General features: G+C 55.1%; 2 protein-coding genes across 24 annotated transcripts in view; both read right to left on the bottom strand.

The window, feature by feature from the left end:
- CAMK2B (calcium/calmodulin dependent protein kinase II beta) overlaps window positions 1-727 on the bottom strand; it is a 65,570-nt gene extending 64,843 nt beyond the window's left edge. For 3 of the 23 annotated variants that reach the window (XM_090052735.1, XM_090052737.1, XM_090052738.1), the window contains exon 1: window positions 441-694. In XM_090052735.1, the coding sequence (XP_089908861.1) occupies window positions 441-505 (65 nt within the window). In that variant the 5' untranslated portion in view covers window positions 506-694. Of the gene's footprint in view, window positions 1-440 lie in introns of all 23 variants that reach the window. The other 20 variants (XM_090052723.1, XM_090052729.1, XM_090052730.1 and 17 more) reach the window with 17 other exon arrangements.
- Window positions 728-3,001: 2,274 nt separating this feature from the next.
- Window positions 3,002-26,830, bottom strand: part of NUDCD3 (NudC domain containing 3) — a 45,572-nt gene continuing 21,743 nt past the window's right edge. The window contains exons 3-6 of the mRNA XM_090051883.1: window positions 18,421-18,553; window positions 10,385-10,528; window positions 4,758-4,946; window positions 3,002-3,811 (exon numbers count right to left, since the gene is read on the bottom strand). Coding sequence (XP_089908009.1) covers window positions 3,701-3,811; window positions 4,758-4,946; window positions 10,385-10,528; window positions 18,421-18,553 — 577 coding nt within the window. The 3' untranslated portion in view covers window positions 3,002-3,700. The remainder of the gene's footprint in view (window positions 3,812-4,757; window positions 4,947-10,384; window positions 10,529-18,420; window positions 18,554-26,830) is intronic.

Below are 26,830 nucleotides of genomic sequence, written 5' to 3'. Positions count from 1 at the left end.
AAGTGGGGGTTAAGGGTCTTGCCAAGGGCTGGTGCCGGCCATCAGTGGCAGGGCCAGCCCTAGGTCCAGGGCAGGTGCAGGGACCCTCATGCACGTCTCTGCTTGGAGACCCAGGGGAGCCATGCCAGGCTGGGGCGGGGGGTAGGCAGAGGGCTGGCGCAGGCACGGCCACGTCAGCCTACCTGCCCGGCACCTCTGACAGAGTACCCTCCCACCCGCTGTGCCTCGGTTTCCCCATCTGGGCAGCAGCCCCCGGCGTGGCCGGGCTGGGGGCCAGGGGCAGCACAGGCCGGAGGCAGTCGGGGGGGCAGCGGGCCCGATCCTGCGGCCCCGGGGCACGGGGCAAGGCGAGGCCGGTGGGGGCTCTGGCTGGGCCCGGCCCCCCGGCCGGTGCTCGGCGCTGCAGCCCGCGCAGGGCGGCCCCGCGGCCCGCTGCTTACTTGCCGATTTCCTCGTACAGCTGGTACTCGTCGGTGAAGCGGGTACAGGGCACGGTGGTGGCCATCGCGGCTGCGCTGCGCTCCGCACTCAGCCGCCGGCTCGGCTCGGCTCCGGCTGCGGTGCGGCGCGGCGCGGTGCGGTGCGGCTCCGCCCGGCAGCGGCGGGGGAGGAGCCGGAGGCGGGAGGCGCTGGGCGGGGCCCGGGCGGCCCTGGCTCTGCCCCCAGCCCTCCGAGCCCCCACCCGCGCCCGGGGGCCGCCCCCCGCCCTCGCCAGCGAGGACTGTGCGGCGGGGGCTCCCCAGGGCCCAGCCCGTGAGGGGAGCATCTAGGACCGCCCAGCCACGGCCCGAGCGAGGCAGGGACCCTCAGCCTGCCTGCCCCAACTTGCCCTCCGCCCCGTGGGAGCGCAGGATGGAGCCACAGGCCAGGCTGTGCCCGCTTGGCTCACAGGGCTTGGGCTGAAGGAGGGGGCCGCCCAGACGTGCACGGGACACTGAACGCCCCCACCAGGCCAGGTCCACTCTGGTCTCCAGGACAGCCTGGACCTCTTTCGGGCGCCCTCATCGCACCTCTGCTCCCAAGCGCTGGCCTGGCTGGCTTTTCTGCCCTGCTCTGGCTGCGAGAAGGGGCCTGGTGGTCGGTCCCACCACAGGACCTCCCGCAGCCGCTGGTGCCGGCTTGTGACTGCCGCACAAAGCACAGCTGTAGTAGAGGCCAGAGCTCCTGCCACTCCCCCGCCTCTTGAGAGGCGCTCCCTGGCCTTTCCAGTGCTGGGACAAGCCCCAGCTGGCTGCCGGTCTCGCCCCATCACCCGATTCCTGGAGCTGGGGCTTTAAGAAAAGCAGGCCGGAGGCCTAGGAGGAAGCCAGCAGACCGGGGGGCAGTGGGAGAGCTGGGACTGCAGTGCTTGATGCCAGGGGCCCCGATCTTACCTGCTTTGCCAGCAGTGGGGAGGGAAACGGTCATCCCTGACCCAGCTGGGCCTCAGGTCTGGTTCCTTCCAGTGCGGAGATGAGACCCCGGGCAGCTGTGAGCATTGGACGGAGGGGTTCGGTGTGGCCTTGTCTCCCTGAACTCAGGGATCTCCACTGACTGGGAAAGGGGGTTGACTGCAGGTCATCCAAGAGCGGGAAGGCTTTGTCCCAGAGAGGCCTGAGAACGTGCAGACACAGCATGGTGCCCACCTCCCTGCTGGCAGCCCGCACAGGCACTCTCAGGTTTGAGTGGCATAGGGCTGCTTTTTTCCTCAGTGCACCAAACACCCACACCACCAGCCTTAGGGGCTGCCTGCCTGGCGGGGAATCTCTGTGTCCCCAGCCCTTGACTGCATGCCGGGCCACATGTGCCTCCAGCCTCTAGGATTGGGATCACTGGAACCAGAGACTGTGTGTGGGGAGGGAGCACTGTGCAGCCCTGGGACTCAGAGATTGACTGGAGTAGATGGGGGCCACTCAGCATGGCCCCCAGCCCCGCTATGCTAGGCATAGACCCAGGCACAGCCCCAGTGTCTCTGCCAACAGGGAGACACATCTCTGCCCTCCCCGGCTTGTCCAGCCCAGGCTCGGCAGTTTGTCCTACTCACAGTGCCAACTCCCTGGGAGCCCTGTTCCCTTTCAAAACCAGGGTTTCTGCTCTCACCATAGCACTGGGGTCACCAAACCTTCTCCTGGAGGCAGGTCCTGAGAAGCAGGTGTGGCCATGGCCTAGCCTGGGTTGCCCCTGAGGCCACGTGTTCATTTTTCCCTGTTGGGTGCCACCATGTCTCATGGAGTCACCCCCATGTAGCCCTGGGGTTGGGGGCAGCCAGAGTGGGGGTGAGGAGAGAGGGGAAGAGGGGGATGGCTCCTACCCTGGGCAGCTAGGACCACAACATCTGCCCCCACAAGGCAGGCTCCCACAGGGAAGTGACTTCGCACTCAGCCATCCAGGAGCAGGGATCATGCCACAGGGTGTGGCTTTGGGCTAGCTGGGGGCTGGGTATTTTGGGGCTACTGGGTGTGGAGGGCAGGAGGATTTCACATCTTGGCTTAGCTTAAGTTGTGTGTCCTGTCCCTTTAAATCTTCAAAGTTGGGGGTAGGTGCCTGAGACAGCAGCCTTGGGGTGACGCTGGATGCCAACCACTGTCAGGGCAGGCTAGGGCACGGAGGAGGGTGCCCCCCACCCTACTACCTGCTGTCTGTGTGAGCCAGGAGCCCTGCCAGGCCAGGGGCGGGCAGGCAGCTGGCACTGCGGTTGATATGCGTGCTGCAGGCAGCTATGAGGCTGCATAGCGCCCACTCCCATGAGTGCTGGGTTCCCAGGAGTTGTGGGCAGCTGCAGGCTCTGCCTTGTAGGCTGTGCTTGCTTCAGGGCACAGCCTCAGGGCCTGGTCACCCCCAAGATGTGGGGCAGCGAGTCTCCAGATCCCCCCACACCCAGATGTCTAGGAGGAGCATGGCCTCCCCACCTTGCCCAAGCGAAACCCAACACTGCAGGCACTTCAGACAGGGCAAGTGGCAGTGTCCTACGGCCACCTAACCCTGGCCTGAGTGCTCCAGCAGGGAATCACAGAGGCAGTGGCTCCGACAAACACATTTATTGCGAACCCCAGCAGATGGGTGGGACTCACGGGCACAAGGCACTGGCAGCTGGCTTGGGGTGATATGGGACGTGAGGTGGGAAGAAGACAAGCCGGCAGAAGTCCCTTGCGGAAGTGCCAGGGGTCAGGACAGTATGGCAGGGCCACAGGGATACTGCCAGCACCCATCCCATCTCGCAGCCCCTGTGGGGCTGGGGGACGGAGCAGAGACAAAATGACCAGGACATGTCTAGTGCTGACAGCTGTGCCCCTTGCTAGTGCTGGGAGAGCTGTGCCCATCCCCTAGGCAGTAGGGCCCTCTGCACTCAGTGTGAAGGGGCTGCTGAGGCCAGCCACAGCCCCCAGGTCATGACGGGCTGCCTGTCACGGCATGTGGCAGGCAATGGGGCTCTGTAGAAGGCAGTGGCCATGGGGCATGGAGGGAGGGGTCCTGGGGCCAAGCCGCAGCTCCGAGATGGCATCCCCTGGCCTCCGCTCTCCCTAGAAGATCAAAACAACCCTGGTGCTGGTTGCCATGGTGACAGAGGACGTCAATCTGCATTGGCAAGGCTTCGCCTGTGCTCGGGTGCTGGGCTGGGGGGGGCAAGGGGGCGCCCACCCACGCTCCCCCTCATGCCCCATGCTGCTTGAAACCAATCCGGAGGCTGAAGCCAGAGCAGGAGCTGGAGCCTGCTCCTCCATCAAAACTGCACAGCACCGGGGGAGATGTTGAACATGGAAGGGTCAAACTTCTGGCCACGGAAGGGGGAGCCCTCAGCGTCCCAGCCCTTCTTCAGCATCTCGTGCACCTTCTGTGGGAAGCAACAGGCTCTGCTCAACCCCATGGGCTTCACCCCACCCCCAACTCCAGCCTGGCCAGGGCATCCCACATCTACTTGCAGCCTCTAGCCCTGGGGAACCCCAATGCAACCCCTTATTCTGGGCTTTCCCATATGTTACCTCTCAGGGGCCAAGATCCCGCCATGCTGGGAGGCAGAACAATGCCAGGCTGACTCTGGTGCCCCTTGGGGGAGGGAGATGGCATGTGCCCACTCCAGCAGTCCCCAAATTGTCCCCTAGTGGACCAGGCTCCCCCTTGGGATCTCTACCAGGCTTTGGCTTATGGGGCACTGTCCTCAGGGCTGGCCTGGGGAACTGCAGCTGGTGCATCTCCTGGCTGTGAGCCAACCTCTTGGGGGCTGCAACCCTCCCAAGATGGACAACATGGCTCTTCCTGCCAGCCACGGGGTGCTGGCTGGGGCAGCCCTGGGTCTGGGAGGCACATGCCACACCTTCAATTTAAGGTGCCACACACCAGCCCCAAAGCTGCTCTGCATTGCACATGGAATGTCTTTGTGGCTGGCTGGCCATTGTGTGGCACTGTAAATTGGACACACAGCATATTGCTATTTATGACATGGCAGGCATAGTGCCATAAATGCAACACCCGTAAGAAGCCTGTACAGGCATGCATGCTGTGAGGAGAATCATGGAGTTGGCACTACCACACTGGATGCCCAATGCCCATGCACCATAAGGTGCCCATACAACCAGGCTTGATGTTTAAACCTAGGGACATCGGGTTCTCACAGAGATGGCATCCCCAGTAGGACCTATTAGCAGTGTTCCCTGTAAGCTGCGCAGCACATGCAGCTTAGAGGGAACGCTGCCTATTAGGGCAAGTGAAGAGCCCCTAGCACTCCCTTGGGGTCTGGACCCCACAAGGGCAGGCAGAAGCCTGCACCACATGAGACCTACCAGCTCGTGGCTCTGAGGTTTGCCCTGCAGCTTCTGGTGGTAGTCAAAGGTGAGGCGGTCCAGCACGGCATGTTCCTCTTCATCCACCGTGGCCATGGAGCGCTCCTTGTTGATCTTGTCTATATCGATGGGCTCCTCCCCTTCCAGGATGGCATTCCACCAGTATTCGTCCCCCTTGCTCAGGTTGATCTGATGGCAACAGGCATTGTTAGCTGTGGAAACTGCTCCTGGTGAGGGAGGCAGGGAAGAAAGGAGGGGGGGCATGTCCCAGCTCTGGGAAGAGCAGAGTGAGGTAGATCCACTCTCCCCATAGGTGCCTGGAGGGAGGGAGGGGGCCGTTACTAGAACCTCACCTTTCACCCAAGGGATCCACCCCCCCCCCCGCCATTTCCACCTGGTGGGGATCCATATCCTAGCCCAGACTCCCAGGGGGAAATGCTTGGTGGGGCTGGGCTGTCCTCAAAAAGCCAAGGGTATAGAGGCTGGCAGCTCCCAGACCAGTGCTGCTGTGGGTAGGCTGCAACTTCAGTGGCCACAGATGGGAATGGAAGTACAGCAGCACCTGGGGAACCCTCTGGCTCCCCCCAACCTTACAGCTACATCATCAGCTGGGTCCATCACATCCCTCTGCTCCCTTCTAGCCCCCCACACCTCTGAGCAGACACAGGCCAGACCCAGTCTCCGCCGGAGAGTCCAGTTCCTCTCTTCTACCTGTGGGACTTCCATCCCAGGGCCAGGCTCCCAGGTGGAAAGGCCTGGCCAGGCCAGGATGACTGGAGCTGGAAGTCCCTACAGCTAGATGTGGGGAGTGAGCCCCAGCATTTTGGCAGGGTCACTGAGTGATGGTTTCCACAGTAACAGACATTACTGCCATGGTACTGGGTTATGCTGAATGGCAGCTGGGGGAAGCTACAGCATCTAACAATCCGGGCACGGCCTAGAGTTTTGGGTATCACTCTGGGCATATCCTTTTATACCCAGGCCTAGGACTAACCCCTGGAACCCCACCACATGGGATAGCAGCATGGAGTGGGCAGAGCTGGGTCAGCCTAGCACATGGTGGCATCCAGCCAGCTTGGCTCTACCCACTCCATACTGCTACCCCAGGCAGTGGGTTGCTTTGGCATGGGGCTAATGTTTCTTACTCCACTCCTGCCCCTGGCCAGAAGCAAAGGCCCAACTGGCTCCCACTGGAATGATTGGTTTTGGGGGCTGCAAAGAGAGCTGGGTCAGCCTAGCACATGGTGGCATCCAGCCAGCTTGGCTCTACCCACTCCATGCTGCTACCCCAGGCAGTGGGTTGCTTTGGCATGGGGCTAATGTTTCTTACTCCACTCCTGCCCCTGGCCAGAAGCAAAGGCCCAACTGGCTCCCACTGGAATGATTGGTTTTGGGGGCTGCAAAGAGACCCTGGGACTGCAGAAGACGTGAAGTGAAAAGACTCTTCAGGATTTCTAAGCCCCAAGTGCACGGTATTTTGGCTAACCCCCTAGTGAACCAGCTGGGCTCTGCCCCCCACCAGGCCCAGGTCACCATGGGCCCGAACTTTTGGGGCAAGCTGCTGGGGAGCTCTGATTTGCCAGTGGTGATGTCACCATTAAGGGGTAGTCACCTCAGCCTGGCCCCTGGCTTCCGTCTGTGCCCCTGTGTTTGCCCTGGGCAGCCTGGGCAGGCTGTGACGTGCCCAGAAACAGGGAGTTGTGGCTTACAGCTGAGCCAGTGCGAGGCTGGGGCAGCTGCATGCTCTCAGGGCTACAAGGGAATGTGGAGAAAATGGGGGGTCCCTGGCTGAAGCTGGCTACAGCTTCACAGCCACAGGACCCATAAGCAGCACTGCATGATTAGGACATTGAGAGCGTCTCTGAACAAGTGGCTGGGTCTGGGAACCCATGTGCAGCTCTAAGCATCACAGCGTGTCCATTTTGCTCACCTTCAGCCAGGTGGGAAGGAGCCAAGGTCTTCACCACAGGCTTCCAGGCCTCTTTCCCTGGGAGGCAGCCTGGAGATCTCAGTGCTGGTGGGTGAAACCAACAGCTGGCTGGAGGTGGCTGAGGTCTAGGGACAAGGCACCTGGCATGGGGTTTAGGGTTTCTTTCCTTATCATTCAGTGGGGAAGACAGTATCCCAAATCTGAGCCAGGCAATAAGCAACCAGGGCCACCATGCTGGTTGTGGCTCTATGACAACACCAACACTAGCTTTAAGGGAAGCAAAATCCAGCTAGAAGCAACTGCAGAGACACTGCACAGGATTGTGGAGATACCTGGCCTCACTATAACTGTGCTAGCACAGCATGAAGCCTGGCAAGGGCTGGCTTGTGCCAAGCTGCCTCTGGTGCCCTGAATAATGCCAGCTCAGGTGTCTCTCTGCTGAGCTCTGGCATGTCTTTATGCCTGGAACTGGCGTGTGTTGGGAGTGCTGGGGCTAACGCCATCTGGCCTGGAATATGCCATCACTACAAATCAGTAAGGATGTCACGGAAGGGAAAGGGCAGACCCATGACTGCAGAGGCCAGAACTTCAGGGAAGAGGATGGGTATGAAGCAGATGGGAGAGAAAGAGTGTACCTGCTGCCCTAGTATCAGGTGGGAGGTTTCAAGCAGAGAGGGGTGGGGCGGGGGCTGCACAGTGAGGAGGGTGAGAAGCTATGTGCTGCTGAGATGAGCCAGGGGTGGCCAACCCAAGGCATGTGTTCTATGAGTGGCAAGGGGACAAGCAACAGTGATGAGACAGGCAGCATGACAGCAGCTAGGGCAGGGAGCACAAACAGAGCAGCAGATGGGGCAGGGAGCACAAAGTGGAAAAGCAAATGGGACAGTGGTTCAGAGCATGAAGCAGAAAGAGCAGCAGATGGGACAGGGGGCACAGGCAAGGAGCATAAAGCAGAGCAGCAGACAGGGCAGGGGGTAGAACACAGAGCAGCAGATGGGGCAGTGAGCACAAAGCAGAGCAGTGTATGGGCCAGGGAGCCCAGGGCAGGGAACACAAAGCAGAGCAGCAGACATGGCAGGGGAAGAGGATCAGAGTGACACCTGTGGAAGGTGCATGGCTTCATTCAGGGCACACCTGCCTGAAGGGCTGGCCCCCGCTCGGATAAAGAACAGGGAAATGGAAGGGATGGGAGAAGAGACAGGAACAGCAGGACAGGCAAGCTGGGATCTCCAATGACAGCAAGTCATCAAAAATCTCCATGAAAGTCCCACTCCAAAGACATTATTCCACCCCCTTGGCAGTGATCCAGTGCCAACACCACTGACCAAGCCACCCCATTTCCCCCCACCACAACAGGGTGTCCCTGGGAAGCCTGGCTGGGCCAGACAGCCTGGCATTCATGTAGCACAGAAGGTGACTGGCAAGGAAAAGAGGTGGCAAGTTGGGTCACAAAGGGGGAAAAGGGGTTCGGGGGGGGCGGCAGCAGAATCAAGGAGGCACTCTTAAGATCACAGAAGGCATCAGCTCTGATCCATGGGGCTCAGGGTCAGAGCTGGGAAATGCAGGGAGAAAAAGAGTGCTGCATGATGATTACCAGCGCCCTGGTAGCCAGGTAGGTGCCAGACAAGTGCTTTGCTAGTCAGTCTAGGCTGGACTCAGCTCCACCGAGGGGCGGGGGAGGGGAACGTGTTGTGTGCGGCACCCGGCACGTTGCTAAAAACAGCTCACGGGGAACTATTTTCAGCATAGTCTTTGACAGGCCAACCGGTGTAACAGAGAAGGCTAAATGCATTCACAGGGCTTGGGGCTGGCAGCCGCCTGTCTTCTTAGGAGGGTCTTGGTTGGGATACGAAGCCAGCTTGTGGGGGTTGGTGGAGCACCTGTCCCTGCAATGCCAAGGCATCTCAAGGCCTGCAGAGCTTGGTGGGACAGCACTGGTGTGGGGATTAAGGAACATGTGCCAAGTTTCCCCCATGGCTGGCCAAAGATCCCGACACCCTTTGTGAATGCTTTGGGGAAGGAGATGGAAATAGACCTGTTCAAGCCGTGCTCTGGAGGGGATCTAGTTACGGTGGCAGATTCTGCAGCCACCATGGCTGAGCTGGTCCTGGTAGACAAAGGGGAATGAAAGAAGCCAAGAGGGTAGAGGCAGAGCAATGCATAGTGGACATGAATGTGAGCACTGGAAGATCAACCAGATGGATCCGGCTGAGGGGGATGAATACTGTATTGTCTGGCATACAACACGCACCCCTCCCTACAAACCAGCAGTAAGTAACTGGATAGGGAGCCCATCCAGCTCATTGCTCTGGTCCCTGTGAGTTGCCTGCAGATTTTACTTTTGCTTTTGCCTGTAAGGGGCAGAAACTGCTCTCACCATATTTCTCCAATATAATGCATGCTGCCATTGCTTGCAGCTTTTTTGGGGGGGTGGGTGGGTGGGGGGTGTACTATGTGCCAATAAAGACAGTAGACACAAATTAAAAGAAACCAGTTGGAACTGCAGAAACCAGCACTCCCAACATGAAGCAGAACACATCATGCCCTCTGGAGGAACTGATCCAGCCTCAGTTGAGGGCCACCCAGAGCCACGGCATAGTTCCAAACTGTCCTGCTCACAGCAAGACAGTGGTAGGGAAGTGTTGGCCCTGTGCCCAGGTGCACACAGAGCAAGGAGGCGTGAAGGGTTCACCTGATGTGTGCTCAGCTCAGTGGATACAGATGCAACAGGGATCCCAGGCAGCTGGATCCCAGTAGGCTGAGGGGAATGGATGGATCTAATGCACTCAGTGGCTTAAAGAGCAGCTCAGAGTACAGGGCAGGCGCTGAGCAGGTTCTTTGCTCTTCCTCACCTCGGTTCCCCAGAGCAGCATGCCAGGGAAGTCAAGACCAAAGCCATCTCCTAAGCCCAGCTGTCACAGCTCTCCCAGAGAGATAGCGGTGCCTTGTGGTTCCACCAGCTGAAGATGCCCACAGCTCTACTAGTGTGTGGCACAGTCAAGAGCTGAATGGTGCCCATGAGAGAAACACCTGCCACAGGAAGTAGACAATGTCCCTTGGGTCCTCCAATCGCCAGCTTGCAGACCCCTTCCTCCAAAGGGATGCTATTTACCATGCACCTGTATTTTTGTTGACATGGGGACATCCAACATGCCTCATGGTGAGAACTACCACACTCACCACGCCTTCAGGAACAGCCAGGCTGGCAGGGCCCTTGGGAGGCCACATCTAGTCTAAACAAGATCAGCCCATGTGAAACCAGCTGTAGGTTCTGGAGGAAGAGACCAGGTGTGCACAGAACAGAGGTGGAGGAATTCCAGAGGGTATGGTTGCTACAGCTAAGCCAGGCCCATGCACTGGGCCCAAGATCCAAATGCCTTGACCTTTCCAGAGAAAGCTGGCAGCAGAGACCCATAGGCAAATGTGTGAGTGTGTGTGTACATGTGTACACAGGTCTGACAGATAGTACCATGGGTGTGTGTATGTTTGCACCCATGTACAAAGGGCTGACAGACAATGCTTTGTGTGCATATTTGCATGTGTACAGGCCTACCAGACAGGGCACTCTGTGTAGGTGTGGTGTGTGGGTGCAGAAGCTTGGCAGACAGAGTTCTCTGCAGACATGGTATGCATACATGCTGTGTGTGTAAACCAGGGCCCTCTGCATGTGTGCGCATGCGTGTGCGTATATTCTTACCAGCACACACTTCCCCGGCTCCAGGCTCCAGAGGGAGTTCTCTGTGTTAATCCTGTGGGTGAGTTTCCCTTCCACCAGAACGCGCTGTCCGTTGCCCTCTTGAAGGGCTACACGCACCCAGCTACTGCCAATCTCCACAGCTACCTGCAAGCACACAGAGGGGATGGCATCAGCAACATACTCCCTCCTGGTGCTCCTCCTCCCTCCTCTGTGCAGCCCAGAGAAGGAGTTGCAGTTTCAGGGCATGAGGGGTCAACCAACAAAGGACACTCAGTCATTCAGCATGGGGCAAGGCAGCTCACAAATAGGGCCTGGCTCCATCCCAGTCAAAGCAGGGGGGAAATTTGCTCCCCTTTTCCATACTGTGGATTCCTTCCTTGTGTAACAGCTGCAGGTCCCCCCCATCTGGCATGAAACATCTTGGGAACCTATGGATCACTATGTAGAAGGGACCAAGCCCGGTTATTGAAAGCAGTGCTGGGCAGTAGAGGTAGAAAGATGTAGAGCCCCAGATAACAAACAGCTGGCAGCTAATTAGATCAGGGCCTGCTGAGGTGTCCTCAGCTCAGAAGCAGGAAGAACCAGGGGCTATGAACTCCTTGCACCCGAGGCAGGGAAGGTGACCTGGACAGAGGTGGAAGGAGCTCACTGTGGGGAGCAGAGCAAAGCACCCACAGTGAGACTGACCCTGACTATGCTAAGTGAAGGAGATCTCTATGAAGGAAGCTGAGAAGAGGTACCAGAGACTGAAGAGGGAACTGGGAGTAGGCCCAGGAGGGTCCAAGCTGGGAGAAGCCAGAAAAGCAGAGGAGAAGCCTGTGGGACAGCTTGGAGAAAGGCCCCCCCAGCTGCAACTGACTGCTTTTGCAGTTGGCTTTATGTTTGCTGTTTGAGCTGTGAGGCCTGGGAGTGGCAGTAGGGGAGCAAAGGAGGCCACTGAAGATACCCCACAGAGAGGCCTAGCTTATAGCAGGATTAGCAGGCTGATAGAGGCACAGTGAATGGCAGACCAGGCAGTCAGAGCCTTGACAGACAGGGCAGAGGGGCAGGAGCTCTGAGACACTGGATGGCCCAAACAGCTAGCGAGAAGGAGGGGAAAATGGGGATGCCTATTCTCATCTCATGCGAGGGGAATCGTGTTACACCTGCACCCTTTGAGGTGTGCGTGTGTGTGCAGGAGGGGGTATATCTCTAGAAGGGGTGTGGGGACTGTGGCACCCACCCCTCTCCAGCTTGCACAGGAGCCAGGGGCTGGCTCATGGGGAAATGACAAGACAGACAAGACAGACAGGATTCCCAGCCTGCTACCTCCCAGCAGGGCCACCATATGGGATGACTACCTGGAACCGACCCGCTGTGGAGACAACGTCCTTCTTCCCCACGGAGGTGGCAGCAGTGGCTGCCTCAGGCCAAGGAGCAGCATCGCTTTTGATCTCCAGAGACACCATATGTTTCCCTTTCCACCTGATCTCAAGCAGCAGTCGACGCCAAAGGCCTCTGCAGTGAGCACAAGGTGCGAAATTTGCTCTCCTCTCCACCCCCCCTTCCACTCCCCTCAGCTGCAAAGAAGAATTTGGGAACATATTGGAGACACCAGCCTTGAATTTGGAGGTGAGACAAGATTTTGCTCCCCTGGCTTCAGCTCCAGCTTTGTGGTTCTCATTGGAACCGTTATTGCGTTATCTGTTACCCAGACGATTGCGGGTGACTCACTGCCACCCCACACGGGGACTGCATAGCAGCTGTGCTTGAGAGATACTGGAGATGAGACCAATGTACCAAGTGCTCCTGACAGGCACCTGGTGAGGGGCAGAGCCAAGGTGAAGGGCCCAAGAACATAGAGCTGATGGGGAGAGGAGATGTTGGGGCTTCCACCATTTCCACGCTGCTCTGTGAAGGCAAACCAGGAAGAGGCAGCGATGAGACTCAAGTACAAGAGAAATGGAAAGTCTCTACATCAGTGGTTCTCAACTGGGGCCCCATGAGATCTTTTTCAGGGTGTTGTGGGACGTTGCACAGTATGACCCCATTAGGTGCATGGACATCTTCACATGATCCATGGGAGTCCAGAGTGTCCACACCATCCAGCCTTGCTGAGCTCTCTGCAACAGAAGACTTGCTGTTTTTCTTTTGCACAGTTAAGAACTAAGAGAAAGCAAAAAGCCAGCCTTTTCTGCAGAGGACCTTGACTCTAACAAGGGAACCATGGCTCCAAGCTAATAAGCTACTTGATGGGAGATGCCCAAAGGGAAATCCAAAGAACCAAAAGAGAACAGTGGGGTAGAACTGCCTGGCCTAGCAATGATCTGAGGAGCCTGACATATCCTAGTTCAAGGCAATGCTATGAGCCAAGCAGGAAATACGCAGGAACCTCCACTGGGGATCTCAGTGCCCGCTGCTCTTTGGTCTGCAGGCAGGGGCCTTGTGTCCCAGTGGCTCCGTCCGGGTCTCCTTTTGTCTACAGGGTGAGCTAAGGGAAGAAAGAAGCTGCTCAAAATTTACCCTAGGCTGGTCTCTCCAGGGGCTTCCTCCTAGGAAAAAGGCAGCCTGCTCCTTCAGCAAAACCTGGAAGCCACAGGTGGTTCAGTCAAATACTGGAGCCACAGAGCATTTAGCCAATGAGTGAATAATTCATTAAACCCAACTTGTGATGCATTTTATGAGGCAGTTAAGAGAAGAGCTGTTTGGGGCTGGGTCAGCACCTCCAAGGATTCTTCTGGGAATAATGCGACAGTATCAGCATGGAGGCCCAGATAACGTGTGTGGCCAGGAGCAGAGGGAGTTTAGTGCAACCTTTCAAATGAGATTAGAGAAGGCACAAGAAGATGCCAGGAGATAAGAGAGCACCCAGGCAGGGCTTATTATTTTCAATCAAGTCAACAAAGGATACAGCTATTTGTATTTGAAATGGCACCGGTGAAGGACCGTAGGGCAATGTATCAATGAAGGGAGAAGCTAGCGAGAGGATGGAACACCCCAGATGGGGTTGAAGAGGAGATGGAAAGGTGTTTCATGCAAGTCCATCTCAACTGGAATGACCTGATATGACAGGAGGCTCATTAGCAGAGCTCTGGTTCTAGAAGGTCCTGTCCAGAAGATGAGATGGGTCCTGATGTAAGATAACCAGGTTCCCTGGATGAGGAAAAATTGACTGTGGCTTGTTAAAAATGTCCTCTCTCTGAGTTACAAGGTCCACAGATCCACTGACTAAGGGCCTCTCCACCTGCACCTGAGGCCAACAGACAAAACCAGACATGTTCATTAGTAGTATGGGAAGGGGTGGCCAGTTGCACTGCATGGTCCACCAGTCAGGATGGGTTCCCCTCATGAAGAATATCCACCGGCAGCTGAAATGGGCTATTTCCAGCTGCAGTTTGTTACTCCATGACCTAAAGAAATGCCCCAGAGCAGGGAGAAGTGGATCTCTGGACCCTACCTCAGGATAAGGAAGTTTTCAGTAAGATGTTTGGGGTTCCCTATTCTCTCCAGGGCTGAAGGTAGTTTTATGTAGAGTTTAGACTGTTTATATGGGATGGTTTGGATAGGGCTGATCCTGCCTCTGGCAGGGGGTTGGACTAGATGAACTCTGGAAGTACCTTCCAGCCCCACTTCTCTATGACTATGACTCTCCTAAGATGGCTCTTGTAGATGCATTAACCACTGAAGTTTTCATCACAGCTTCTAAAGTAGTGCTGAACCAAAACAGGTCTATGTGCAAGGCCTGACATTTCTTTCCTGCCATCATCCACTCAGGCTGTAAGCACATGTTCCAGCTCAAATTCCATTGTTGATTATCCAGGAGCTGGACACTAGGTTGTCTTTGATGGCCTGCCTCAGAAGAAGGTCTTTGATGGCCAACATGCCCACTCTATTAGTGAGACCACAGTTTGAAGCACCCTTCTAGCAATGGCGGTAGTCACTGATGCCATGATACCCATGGAGAACCACGGCTGTTTTTCAGGACCCCGGATGTCTTGGCCTAAGAGGCTGCTACTGTTTTAAGCCATTAGGTCCTTTAACTTCTGTGTTCCACCAGATACCCAAATGGTTGCAAAGCACTCACTTTCATGACAGGCTTGAAGACTGTGTCCTGTCCTAGGAGACAGATGCTTGACCACTGAAGCCAGTCCATATGGAGACCTCTCTGCTTGATTGTTGCAGCTCCTGGCTACAATGGAAGTGACGTGCCCTGGGAAAGCTCAACCGGCACAGAGTACGGCAAAGCCTGCAGTACAGTCCAGATCACTGTGAACATGCTGTCCCCTGGCTTTACTGTGTGTGCCAGCTGGTCATTCAGTGCAGAAAGCAGTGGCTGTGGGTATAGACAGATGTGCATCCTCTCTGCCTCTCGGGAAGTGGAAGTGAAACTACTCATTTACCAGCTTTTTCATTCAGGGGTGAAATTCAGTCGTCACTAGATAGGTGTGGACAGATGACACAGTTCCAGTGGATCAGCTAATGCAAGCTTGTCCCCCCAGCTACAACATTTCAAGCCATATGACATTCACTGTATTCACAGCCCCTGATATCCACCTCCTCCATGCCATGACTCTGGCCTCCTCTTTGCCAGCTGCCATGGTTCCCCAGGACAACTACATACCACTGGATTTGTGAAGGACAGGTGTGGGAGACGGCCCCATCCCAAGAGCAGTATTCAGGGGCTACACCAGCTCCCTGCTTCCTAGGGCTCAGAGTCGTGGCAGGCCTGGGCGCTAAGTTAAAATAAGAGCTCAGCTCCGCAACACTGCTTTCCACAGCAATAATTTCTCGGCACACAAAACCGCCCACGCACACCCACGCAAATCAGGCAGGCAAACACATGCCAGCAGCTGAAAAGCCAGTGATTTCTCCTGCGTGCCATGGAGGAAGGAATGTCATCATCATTTCTAAGTGCTTGGGAATTGCTTAGACCCACGAGGGATATGTGTGGGAGTGAACCTAAGTAGATCAAAGAGGTGGCAGTGATTGAGGAAGCCCTCTGCCCACTCCATCCCCTGCTGCTCAGTGACAGTCTGCAGAGCTCCCCCCTGAGAGAGAGGGGAAGACAAAAAAAACCCCACTCTTTAGCTTGCCAGGGCTGGTTAACTTCAAAAGTTAACCATGTTTGAAGAGCAATTGTAGTCATCACTGGGTGCTGGGAAGTAGTTTTTAGTTAGGGGACCCCAATGAAGGCGATGTGGATCCTGCCTTGCTAGTTAGTGGCAAATGACTCATGGAACTTTCCAGGTGCCATCAGGCCATGAATCTCAAATCCTTTTACCTTTGGATTGGGTAGAAAAAGGTCCCATTAGCCCTCAGCCTTGGAAATCGAGGCAGATTTTCTGTAAGCAAGGCTTTATCTGTCTGGGGAGGAGACGAGTTTAACTAGGAAGTGTCCCATGATCACTCAATCTCACTGATGTGTTCAAGTGACCAGTGCCAGATGAAGACAAGGGGGATATATCACCTTTACAATTCCTCCTGCAGATGGCAAGGCTAGGAAGTTGTTGGTGCCCGTGGAGAACTCTGGTTCAGATGTGGCTTAGTGAAGAGACATGACAGCCTGGTCATGTTGCTCCCAGGGGGTTCTCCCACATCAAACAATGTGGTGCTACGGCAGTGCAGCTGCCTAGCTACACAGACCGGGGGGAGGCGGGGGGTAGGACAGGAACCAAAAGCATTGCTTCCCCTCTTCAACCATGTCTCAACCCATTGCATGATGACACCCATGTTCCAGCCAGGGGCTTGTCAGGGTCCTTCTTAAGCCCATCCAACGTTTGCCCTTCAGCACAAGATGCTGCAGCTTCCTGAGTACCAGGGAAGGAGTGAGGGCTGGGCTGGAACCGCAAAGGGAAGCCACCAGAGCAACAATGACAGACAGTGCCTCCCAAGAGCCCAGCTCTGGGAAGCCCCCTACACAGAAGGGGCCAAGAGGGGATAGTGGGATTGTATCACTACAGAAGGCAGCCGGCTCTGTGCCCTATGGTCTGCCATAACCTCTCATGCCTTCCTGGAAATGGGGTATCATTTGAAAAAAAATAAATTAAGATTCACCCCTTGTCCACCGTACAGAAGGAGCTACAAAGCACTCCCCAGGTGACCTCACCCAACACCAAAATACGGCTACTTCTAGGGTGGGACACACCACCCGTTTAACTGTGCAGAGCACCATGAAATTTCTGCTTTAGGCAAGATTGCAGGGGTCTCCAGGGATTCCCAAACACTAGCCAAGGTAGGATGCAGGGGCCGATGCTAGGAAGGTCAGGCAGGGTGGACTGTGCTATGGGAGCCTCAAAGGGCACAAAGCATCAGGACCTCCATTTCATGGTATGTGGGGAAACTAGCATCATCTACATAGCAGTGGGGAGCAGCGTGAGGCTACCACGGTGGGAACGGCACCCCGAGTCTTACACATCCTACAGAAGCTGTGTTCCCGGCTGCTTTCACTGCCACTGACGGAGCACCCGCAGGTGGAAGGGGCCAGGTCAGACTTTCCCAATGATGAAGCAGCCACAAGGCTCCGGAATATGCAAGTTGGTTTGGGGTGCAGAGACTTTCCCCGTCAGAACAATGAATCTCTTCAGGGGTTGAAATTGGGCTGATGTCCAGCACTTGCATGTAGGGAGAGGAGCAGGGAGGTTAAGTAAGGAATGCTAGGAGAGTTGGTGGGGATACCAGGGTTGTGCTGGAATGCTAGTTAAAGGGAAAGTGAGGCAGGGAGTGACTGAGACAGATCATTTACCTTCTGAGCAGCTCAAACACTGATCCCCTTCCCCATCTTGCCTACAGAGGGATCCAGTACTTCAGATCACAAGTGGGGGGGGCTCAAACCAACAGCCTGGCCACAAGCATCTCCCACAACTGGGATTCAAGTTCTGTGGCACTGTGTGCAGATCAAACCACATAGTCCCCTGCACAAGAAGTGTAGGCTATGACAGAGGCAGGGGGTCTTCTTCTAGGACAGAACCCCCATCTCTTCTTTTGCTAGATTTTATAGACCCTATAGAAACCCTGTGTGCTGTACACCCCCTGCTGGCCTCTCAGGAGTGCTGCGGCCTGGTCTCTCCACCCCCTAGCTGGCCCTGCCACCAGCAATTAGGCTTCTGTGCACCCACAGCTACTCTGGCAGGCTCTGGAGCTGTGTAGGCTGAAGTTGGTGAACAAAATCCGGCATGCTCACTTCAGCTGTCCTGATAATGCTGTGGAGGGGAGAAGGGAATCTGATCTCCCCAATGGAAAAGTACAGGGTTGGGTGGCGGCTGCTGCCAAAGGCTTCTAGGCCAGTGAGCAGTAAAAATAGCCTGCTGGGTTGGACAGAGCCTGGGCCTTGTCCCCAATCCAGCAGAGGCAAAAGGGAAGAGCTCTGACAGCCCCATGCCACCACCTGACTATGAGATGCAAACAGGGCAACTGGAGAGAAGGAAAGAGGAAAGGGGTGGGGGTTGGGGAGCTCTATTCCCCATGGGGTTTCCCTTGCAGGTATGAGCCAAGGAGAGGAAACAACAAGACTGCTGCTCACAGGAAGCCCAGGCTAAAGACTGCAGCTGCTAATCCCTGATTCTGGGATGGGCAGAACTGACCTGACACCTCAGGCCAGCTCCTTTGAGAAGAGGGCCACAAACAGGACCTCCTTGCTGTCCTCACCTGAGCCATGCTTTCTCAAACTGCCCCAGCATCTTGGTTGCAGAAGAGTCAATCCAGCAGCTGACAGAGCCAGTAGGCCCCCGGAGAAAGAAAGGGGTCAGCAAGGGAATCTGTTCCCCAGGGAAATTCAGCTGTGGGGCCATGTCTGGGGTTTCAGAGCGGACCTGCAGTAGCATTTGCCTGGGGACATGGTGGCTGGGCCTCGAGTCGATGGAAGAAGGGAGATGAGAGGCAATATAGAATGTAGCCCTCTGATAAAGCAGCAAGTGTGGGCTAGAGAGTTGGGGCTGGGATGGGGAATGCAGCCACAAGCCCCTAGCCCTGAGCCAGACACTTGGTGCCGCTGGGGATGAAGGGCTGAGAAGCCTTGGGCTGCAGAGGGGGGAGAGGGAAAGGGGAAACATACATGTTACCTGCTTGCCTTTCACAATGTGCTCGGGCACAGGCACTTTGATCTCCAGGTCACTGTAGTCTTGGGACCAGGCATAGTTCTCCCGCACAGCTCCATTGTAGCTGTCAGGGTCAGTCTGGAACTGTTCCTGCCTCCTGTGGGGGAGAGAGAGAATGGGAGGTGTCACACAGGGAACAGGGTGCATGGTACCAAGAGCTGCCTCCTTGAGGCCCAGCATGGAGCCACCTTGCAGGTGGAATAGATGCCCAGGGAAGGGGTGGACTTGCCATCACTGGAGGTGTTCAGGAAGAGTTTGGACAGGCACTGGTCAGGGATGATCTAGGCATAGTGATGTCTGTGCTCTGCTATGGGGATTTCCCTGGCTTCTGGACTCTGCTAGTTGCTGCATGGAGCCAGGAAGGAATTTTTCCCCTGCTGCTGCTAAGTGTTAGGGGTTTTTTGGAGGGTTTTTTTGAACCTTAAGCCCAGGCTAGGAATAGTGACTGGGCTGTACCTATTCCCCTCCTGGGACTTGAACCCAGAAGGTCCTGGCTAGAGGGTCTTACTTCTCAGCTCAGGCTAAGGCTAATGCTACCTTGGGGTCAGGAAAGAATTTTACCCCATGGTCAGGTTGGTACAGATTGGGGCGGGGGAGGGAGGGGTCCCTTTCTTTGTAGCACGGTCATGGCCTCTGCCTGGGATCTCTGGAGTGTGTGGTGCTTGGTGTTGTGTCAGAATTGACAGTGTCATTTTACTATGAGGCTGGACAGTGGATTTGGCTAGCATGGTTTGGATAGGAATAGAGCTGCTCAGGCAGAGGTCTGGACTAGATGTGACCTCTGACTGCTCTATGATTCTATGCCCCAGTGCCCTTTCTCCTGGATATTCTCTACACAGGCTCAGAACAGCTACAGGGCTCAGCCCGCGCCCCAGCCCTGTCCTGTAGGACCCCTTGTGTGGGGAGGGGTTCTGGCACACTTATAATTTGCTCCCAATTCCTCCCTCTGTGGTACCAATGCAATTCAGCTGTGCCATCAGCACCGTCTCCTCAGCCCAGTGAAGACTTGCTGACAGTGTGCAGAATGCCCTACATCCACCCTCCCACTGCCTCCAGGCAAAGACCCCCAGAAGCCCAGGCACTGGGGTTGCTATGCCCATCAGCACCAGGTGACATGGGGATAGAATCACAGAATTGAAGGACCAGAAGGGACCTGCAAGATCAAGTCTGGGTCCCCTGCCATGGGCAGGAAGTTATTGGGCTCAGATGAGCTCAACAAGATGCTTGTCCAGCCTCATTTTGAATACCACCAAGGATGGCAACTGCACCACCTCTACTGGGAGTGTGTTCCAGATTCTGGTGACCCTTACAGAGAAAAAGTTTTTTTTTTCATTATGTTCAGCCTAAATTTACCCTCTATTAGCTTGGGCCCATTGGTCACTGTCCTTCCTTGAGGTGCCCTCCTGAAGAGTTGCTCCCCTAGATCTTGATGCTCAACCCTGACAAACTTGTAGGCAGCTAGCAAGTCACCTCTCAGTCTTCTCTTACTTAAAATGAACAGGCCCAGTTCCTGGAGTCTCTCCTCATACGGCCAACCCTCCACGCCCCTAATCATACACGTGGCCCTTTGTACCTTCTTGAGCTTATCCACATTCTTCTTGAAGAGCGGTGCCCAGAACTGAACACAGTACTCCACCTGGGGCCTCAACAACACTGAACAGAGGGAGAAGCACCTCCCTGGATCTACTGGCAACACATCGGCTGATGCATGCCAGAGTTTTGTTTGCCCTTTCGGCAATCTCATTGCACTGTTGGCTCACATTCATCTTCTGGTTGATCGTGACCCCCATTGTGTAGTTATGGTAAAAGTTCTTCCTACCCAGATGAAGAACCCTGCACTTCTTCCTGTTAAACCTCATCTGATTCTGTTCTGTCCATAAAAGCAGTCTCCCAAGGTCATGATGAGCACCCATCATGACAGACTGGTGAAACTGCGGGAAGAAGGCAGGCTGTATGCTCTGGAGCTTTCTAGGTAGCTTTTTCACCTTCATCTGGGTCTCCTTTGCTGCTTCCGAGGCATACTGCCTTCCCTGACCTGAAGGAACATGGCAAAGCAGGGCTGGAAAGGATCTCAGCCCCCTGCTCAAGGCAGGACTGTCCCCAATTCCACCCTCCTAGCTGAGTGCCTGGGCAACCTGCTCTTGAAAACTTCCACGGATGGGATGGGTACATCAGCTCTCACAGCCACTGAAAGGAGATAGAAAGTTCTTAAGTGGCAGGCAGACAGCACCAAAAGCAACTCTGATTCACTTTTTTGGAATTGCTGGGATGGGGGTGGGGAAGTTACGAACTAGTCAGGGGCAACCAGCAGGCACTGGGGGAGTCCCTGTTCCCCCAAGCACTGCCAGGAGTGACTAGAAATAAGAGTCACAAGCTGGCAGAGGGTAAATTCAGATTAGACATCAGGAGGCGCTACTTCACTTTCAGGACGGCTAGGATCTGGAACCAACTTCCAAGAGAAGTGGTGCTGGCTCCTACCCTGGGGTCTTTAAGACAAGGCCAGACAATCACCTTGCTGGGGTCGTTTGACCCCAGTACTCTTTCCTGCTATGGCAGGGGGTCGGACTTGATGATCTGCTCAGGTCCCTTCTGACCCTTACCAATTATGAAACTATAAGGGGTGGTCAACATCCCAGAATGCTTTGCTCCAATGGCATTCAGGCCACAGAACAGAGATATGCCCCATCTGGGTCGTCACCCTTTCTGAGACACCTCTGCTGAGTGAGGAAGTACTAGGAAGACCATCTCTTGGGAGGGAAGGGGGTCTTCAGGCTAAAGGGGTCCAGTCCCCTGGTACCCTGCCAGGCAGGCAGGAACGTTGATGCTGGAATCTAGGTTATGCTTTGGTCTCTTGTCTTTTGCAGTTCACCTCTACAAGAAACTCATTTCCTCCCATGGTATTTATTAGGTTTATGAAAAGAACCCAAACTACCTTGACCCAGATAGGCTTGAAACGCAGAGACCACAGAACTTGGAGCCTTCCAAAGATACTTCAAGAGTCCTCACGGTCTCATCTAATGGCACAATTCAGCTTGGAGGGAGTGGGGGGTGGTTAACAAACCTTTGAGTCAGGCATTGCACGGCACAGACAGGGGGCTTGTGGCCCAGAACTGGCCTGTTTAAAGGGGAGATGCGGAAACCTGAAAAAAAAAAAATCATTCCTCAAGGTTGTGGCATCTGCTGAAGCTGTCTTTTGAAAGAGCATGGAAAGGTTTTACATTCAGTGATGCACACGGGGATTTCTGCTCCCCTGGGATATTTATGAGGCTCTGTCCCACAATGAAGGGAAGTAGCATTCCCTTTCCTCTCTACACTTTCTTGCCTCTTTGCTGATTTTGTGGTTGCTCCCACCCAGATGTGAGCTTTAGGGATGCAGACTCTCCCTCCCAACCCCAACCTGCTGGAGGGCAACATGGGCACATGAGCTCTGAGAGCTGTGCCAGAGAGAGAAATCATGCCCAGAAGTGTCACCGATCAATGCTGTGGCAGAGGAGAAACCCTCAGGGGTCTGATCTGATGGCTTTCAGGCAGGAAGGGGGTAGATTTCTAACAAGAATCAATATAAGGCAGATAAGCCAGCTGGAAGGGAGATTCCCAACCTGGCGGTGTCCCTCTATAAAACCGCTGATGGGCTCCACACCCTCGTGCGTTCCAATCTTGTAGTGAGGGCTTTTCCCCCTCCCCCCATCATATCTAAACTTAGTGACAGCGTTAACAGGAGTCGGGAGTTATTTTAAAAATGTTTTGACACATCCCTCATCTCTCTCCGCACCAACAAGGGGCTGGGGGGAGGTGAGGACATGGGGAACCAAGGGGCAGCCAGCTCTGCCAGGGGTAGGGGAACCTGTCGCCCCCCACCCTCTGCCATGTGCGCACCCACACACCAACAGGCCTGCAGCCAATGCAGGAGCATGGGTGATTTCCAGCCCAGCCACATCCTGGAAATTACATAAGAGACGAAGATTTGAATTCAACATTGTCACCTCAAGGATGCTTTGAAATGTTGGGGGAGAATCTCCTGGGCTTTCAAAGGGGCTGGAGGGGGCCAGGAAGATATCACTGGTCTCCTTAAAGCCCTGTTTTCTGGGAGGGAGAGTGGGAGCTGCTTGTTGAATGAGCATCAGGTGCGACAGAGGCAGGTCTGGGCACAGTGGCAGAGGCAGCAACTGACTGCCATTCCCTGCTCCTAGGAAGAAAGCAGCCAGGACCGGGGCTGAGATTTTGGGGATGGTGGGAGGTGTGGGTGGACAAGGGGTACAAAGCAGTTGTGTAAAGTTGGGCTTGCCCGGCATGTTTGCCCATTGGGCTTTCATTTCCATGGAGACAGGGGGTTGGCATGGCAGCACACAAACGGCTTGCTTTGCTGGTTGGTTCCAGCTGTCAGCTTCCAAAACCGCCTACAGATTGCAGGAGTCAACTGGGCCGACGGAGGGGGGAGGAGGATTAAAAAAAACAAAACAAAAAAAGGGAGAAAGAGAGGATGGAAGTGCAAGGGAAGGTTTTTGGGAGGCTTCTGATACCCTCCCCCACGATGCAGGGAGGGGAGGCATTTCAGAGGGCAAGCCAAGATGATAGTTCCCCCAGGCCCTGAGGAAAAAACAGTCCCAAGCTCAGCATCCTGGCATCATCATCATCAGACGCAAAGCTTCCCCACCATCCAGAGCGATGGCTGGGGCCCGTGCCTGAGGAGTCAATGTGGCAGCTTTCCCAGTGGCTGGCACTGCCGTGTCCCACCCAGGTCTCCAGACACGATGCCATGGGGCCACATCTGTCTGGCTTCTCCCAATAGCAAGGATCTAGCCTGCAACTGGTTGGTAATTGAGCACAAAGATGGAGCATGGGCAATCGGGGCTGGAAGGAGCCTCAGGAGATCACAATGAGTCAGTGGCAACGCATAGGGAGTGCATGTGCAGCCCCTGAGAGTGCTGACACACCCCACTGGCCAGTGTTCCCGGGCGGGGAAGGCAGGTGAGAGCACCGGTGCCCGCTCAGAGTGCCAGGTGGGGAGTGTGTCAGGAGAAGCAGTCCCCCTGAAGTCAATCCTATCTAACCCGGAAGTGCCAATAGCGCACTGCTGCCAGTTGTGGGTCGGCAGGATCGGCCGTGGGGGACCCCCCCAGCCTGCAGGATCAGCTTGTGACTCAGGAGGTACCAGCTGCCCACGCACTGAGCCCAGCTCTCTGCTCCAGGCAGGATCAGCCCTCACTAAATCACCCCAGCTGAGGCATTCATCCAACCGGTTAGGAATAAATCCTCCTTCTGCAGCAAGTAGTTACCAAGCCCCTGGTGTGCAGGGTGTCCCTCCTACCTACAGGGCCATGATCTGTGTTCAAGTCAATTCTTTCCTTCTTTAGGCTTTTTATAAGAGTGGGGGGGCTAGCGAGGAGGAAAAGGGCATCAGGTTTAAGGTTTTGCTGCTCTCTGGCAGAAAGGCAGCCTTGGAGTTTTAGGATGTTAACAAAGCTGGGGCTCCTTTGGCCAATTTACAGCTGAACTCAGCAGCTATCAAAAGCTGCAGCTTTGCCAGAGGTCTCCTTGGAAGGGGCAGGAGGGAGAGCGGGGTGAGGATACTCCACAAGCTATTTTTAAGCCTAGCCATTTCGAATTTTAGCTGGGGGAGGGGGTCCTCTGTGCTTTGCATCTGTAACTCCCAACCTTGGGCAGGCTGCAGAGAAAGGCCCCTGCTCCTTCCACACATGGCAGCACAAGCTCTAACTTGGTCCTTGATGCTCCCACGCAAGACCTCTCCGATCACCAATGTCCACTGTCCTGGAGGTGAGGGGGACACCTGAATTTTTGCCCCTATGGTTGATGGCCTTAGGAAGGCAATGTTCCCTTTTACTGGCGCTTCCCTTTCAGCCATCATGCTTTGGGGTTATTTGGGAATGCAGGAGCTACCTTGGTGAGCGACACAGAGGTTACTGCCACAGGGAACACAAACCAGCAGGAAGACGGGACAGCCAGATAGAAGGACCATTATTATGGGGTCCCAACACATCAAGACTCCACGGCTGGCTGGAGAGGAGTCTGTGGCCCCTTCAGGCTCCCACCACTGTCATGTACCATGCTGTAGGCATGAGAGAGCTTTGCTACAGAATAGCATGCAAGCCCCAAGTGTGGCCTAGCTGTGCTATCTCTGTGTGCAGAACCTTTTTTTGGCTTTGTGCTTCTCCGCTGGGAGGAGAATGGAGCAAAGGAAACACCTAGCTCATGCCAAAAATGCTGCCCCAGAGCCTAACCGAGCTGGGGAAGGAAGGAAGCTCTCTAGACCAGGGGTCTCCAAACTTTTTTGATCGTACACCCCTATCAGTAAAAAATTTTTGAGCACGCACCCCCGATATATTTATATTTGCACACCCCATCAGTAAAAAATTTTTGAGCACACACCCCCAATATATGTATGTTTATAGAAATATAAATAGAAGTTCTAATATTTTCTTCCTGCACCCCAATGGATCATCTTGCACACCCCACTTTGGAGACCACTGCTCTAGACATCCCAGCTCTGCACAGCGATGGTAGGAAAACACCAGCATTGCTCATGGTGGGGGTGGAAAGGACGGCACACATTGAGGCCTGGGGCACTCCATCATGCTTGTACTGCCTTCCCTAGAGCAACACAGACTGAGCCACTCACAGAGTGACTGTGTCCTCCGGCCCATGCTGCATACCACAAGAGCTGTTCCTGGGGCCCCAGCCACACAATGGTCCTTGCCCTGAACAGCTCCAAGCCTCCCGAGAGGCTGCCATGCGGGTAATTCATAGCGTCCACACAGAGTCACAGAAGTATACGAAAGCAGGGTTGGAAGGGTCCTCACAAGGTTCCATCTAGTCCAGCCCCCTGCTCCAGACAAGATCAGCCCTCTCAAAATCCTCCCAGCCCAGTGTCCATCCAACCTGCTCCTGGAAACTTCCAAGGATGGAGACTCCACCATGTCTCTGGGCAACCTGTTCCAATGCTGGACCCCCCCTGAGTCAGGAAGTTCCTCATCATCTCCAACCTGTTTCCCCTGCTAGTTTGAGGTCATCACAGCCACAGAAAAAAGCCTGTCTTCATCCTCTCTGTCATTGCCCTTTGGGTATTTGAAGGCTGTGATCAAATCCTCCCTCAGTCTTCTCTTCTCCAGACTCAATCACCCTGGTTCTTTCACAGCCTGTCCTCATCAGTCCTCCTTCTCAGGGCCCTGATCATTTTTGTCACTCTGGGCTGGACTCCTTCCAATCTGTCCACCTCCATCTTGAAGTGTGCAGCCTAGAACTGGACACAGGAGTCTAGGGGAGGCCTCCCAGGGCTGAACAGAACAGGAGAATCATCGCCCTTGATTTGCAAGTGACGCCGCTGGTAATACAGTTCAAGAGGCTGTTGGCTTTTTTTGGTGCGAGGCATGGAGCAGACATTTCATAGCACACGACACAGCCCTTCAGTCAAGGCATTATGAACACACCACAGAGGAATGAAATGGTGCAGGGCAATTCTGTGAGGCCAAAGGGAACTGAACTTACCGAGGCCTTGAGGCTAATGCCCTGAGCGCACCATTAGCACTGAAGTCCACATCTCAAAGTCTAGCTCTTGTCTGCACCCACGTAGAGCAGGGCCCCAGCCTTGGTACTGAGTGATAGGGATGGGAACTGTCCACACCATTCTCAGCTGCCATCTGAGGCTTTCCTTAGAGACCACCCATCCAAATACCAGCCTGAGCTGCCCTGCTTGGTTTATAGGGTCCCTCATATCACAACACAAAGTAATACGGCTGTAGCAGGAGGTGAGGATGGAGATAGACCACTTCCTAATTTCACAGACACTGTGACCATAATAACCACAGGATAACCAGGGCAAAGAGTGCCAGGAAAAGCAGCTTCTCCTGCCTTGCCAGGACTTTGGCCCAGCCTACATTACCTGGGCCTGCCAATGGCACTCAAAACAACTGTGAGTTGGCAGAGCCCTGCTCTCTGTTGGGCAGAACAGCCCCTGCTCCAAGGTGATAAGAGTTTTCTGCCCCCACCCAGCAAATGGCAGAACAAACAGAAGGATGTCCCTGTGCTTTCTGCTGGATGCCTTCCCAGAGGGCAGAGCTGGGGAAGTGACATGGCATGGGCACGTACCCTGTACCCTGGTGGCATTTCCACAGCATCTACTGTTTGTCCAGACAAGTCCCTCCAGCAGACAAGGCCTTGAGATATTCGGGTAAAGATGGTCAAACATGCTGTTTGTGATGCTTCCCCAGTGCTGCCAATAAGAAAGATTTCTTGGCATGGCAAGTAGAAACTCACTCTAGCAGCCACTGCCTTCTTATCTAGCAAGGACAAGCACCCCGGATATTTGAGGCGCGAACCCAAAAGCACCTAAATCTGGAAGGTCACATCCCACAAGCCA

This window comes from Crocodylus siamensis, chromosome 6, assembly GCF_052110815.1.
Source record: "Crocodylus siamensis isolate JL-2025a chromosome 6, ASM5211081v1, whole genome shotgun sequence".
Taxonomy (NCBI): Eukaryota; Metazoa; Chordata; order Crocodylia; family Crocodylidae; genus Crocodylus; species Crocodylus siamensis.
Note: the sequence above shows the minus strand (reverse complement) of the source record. Positions and strands in the feature narration are given on the sequence as shown.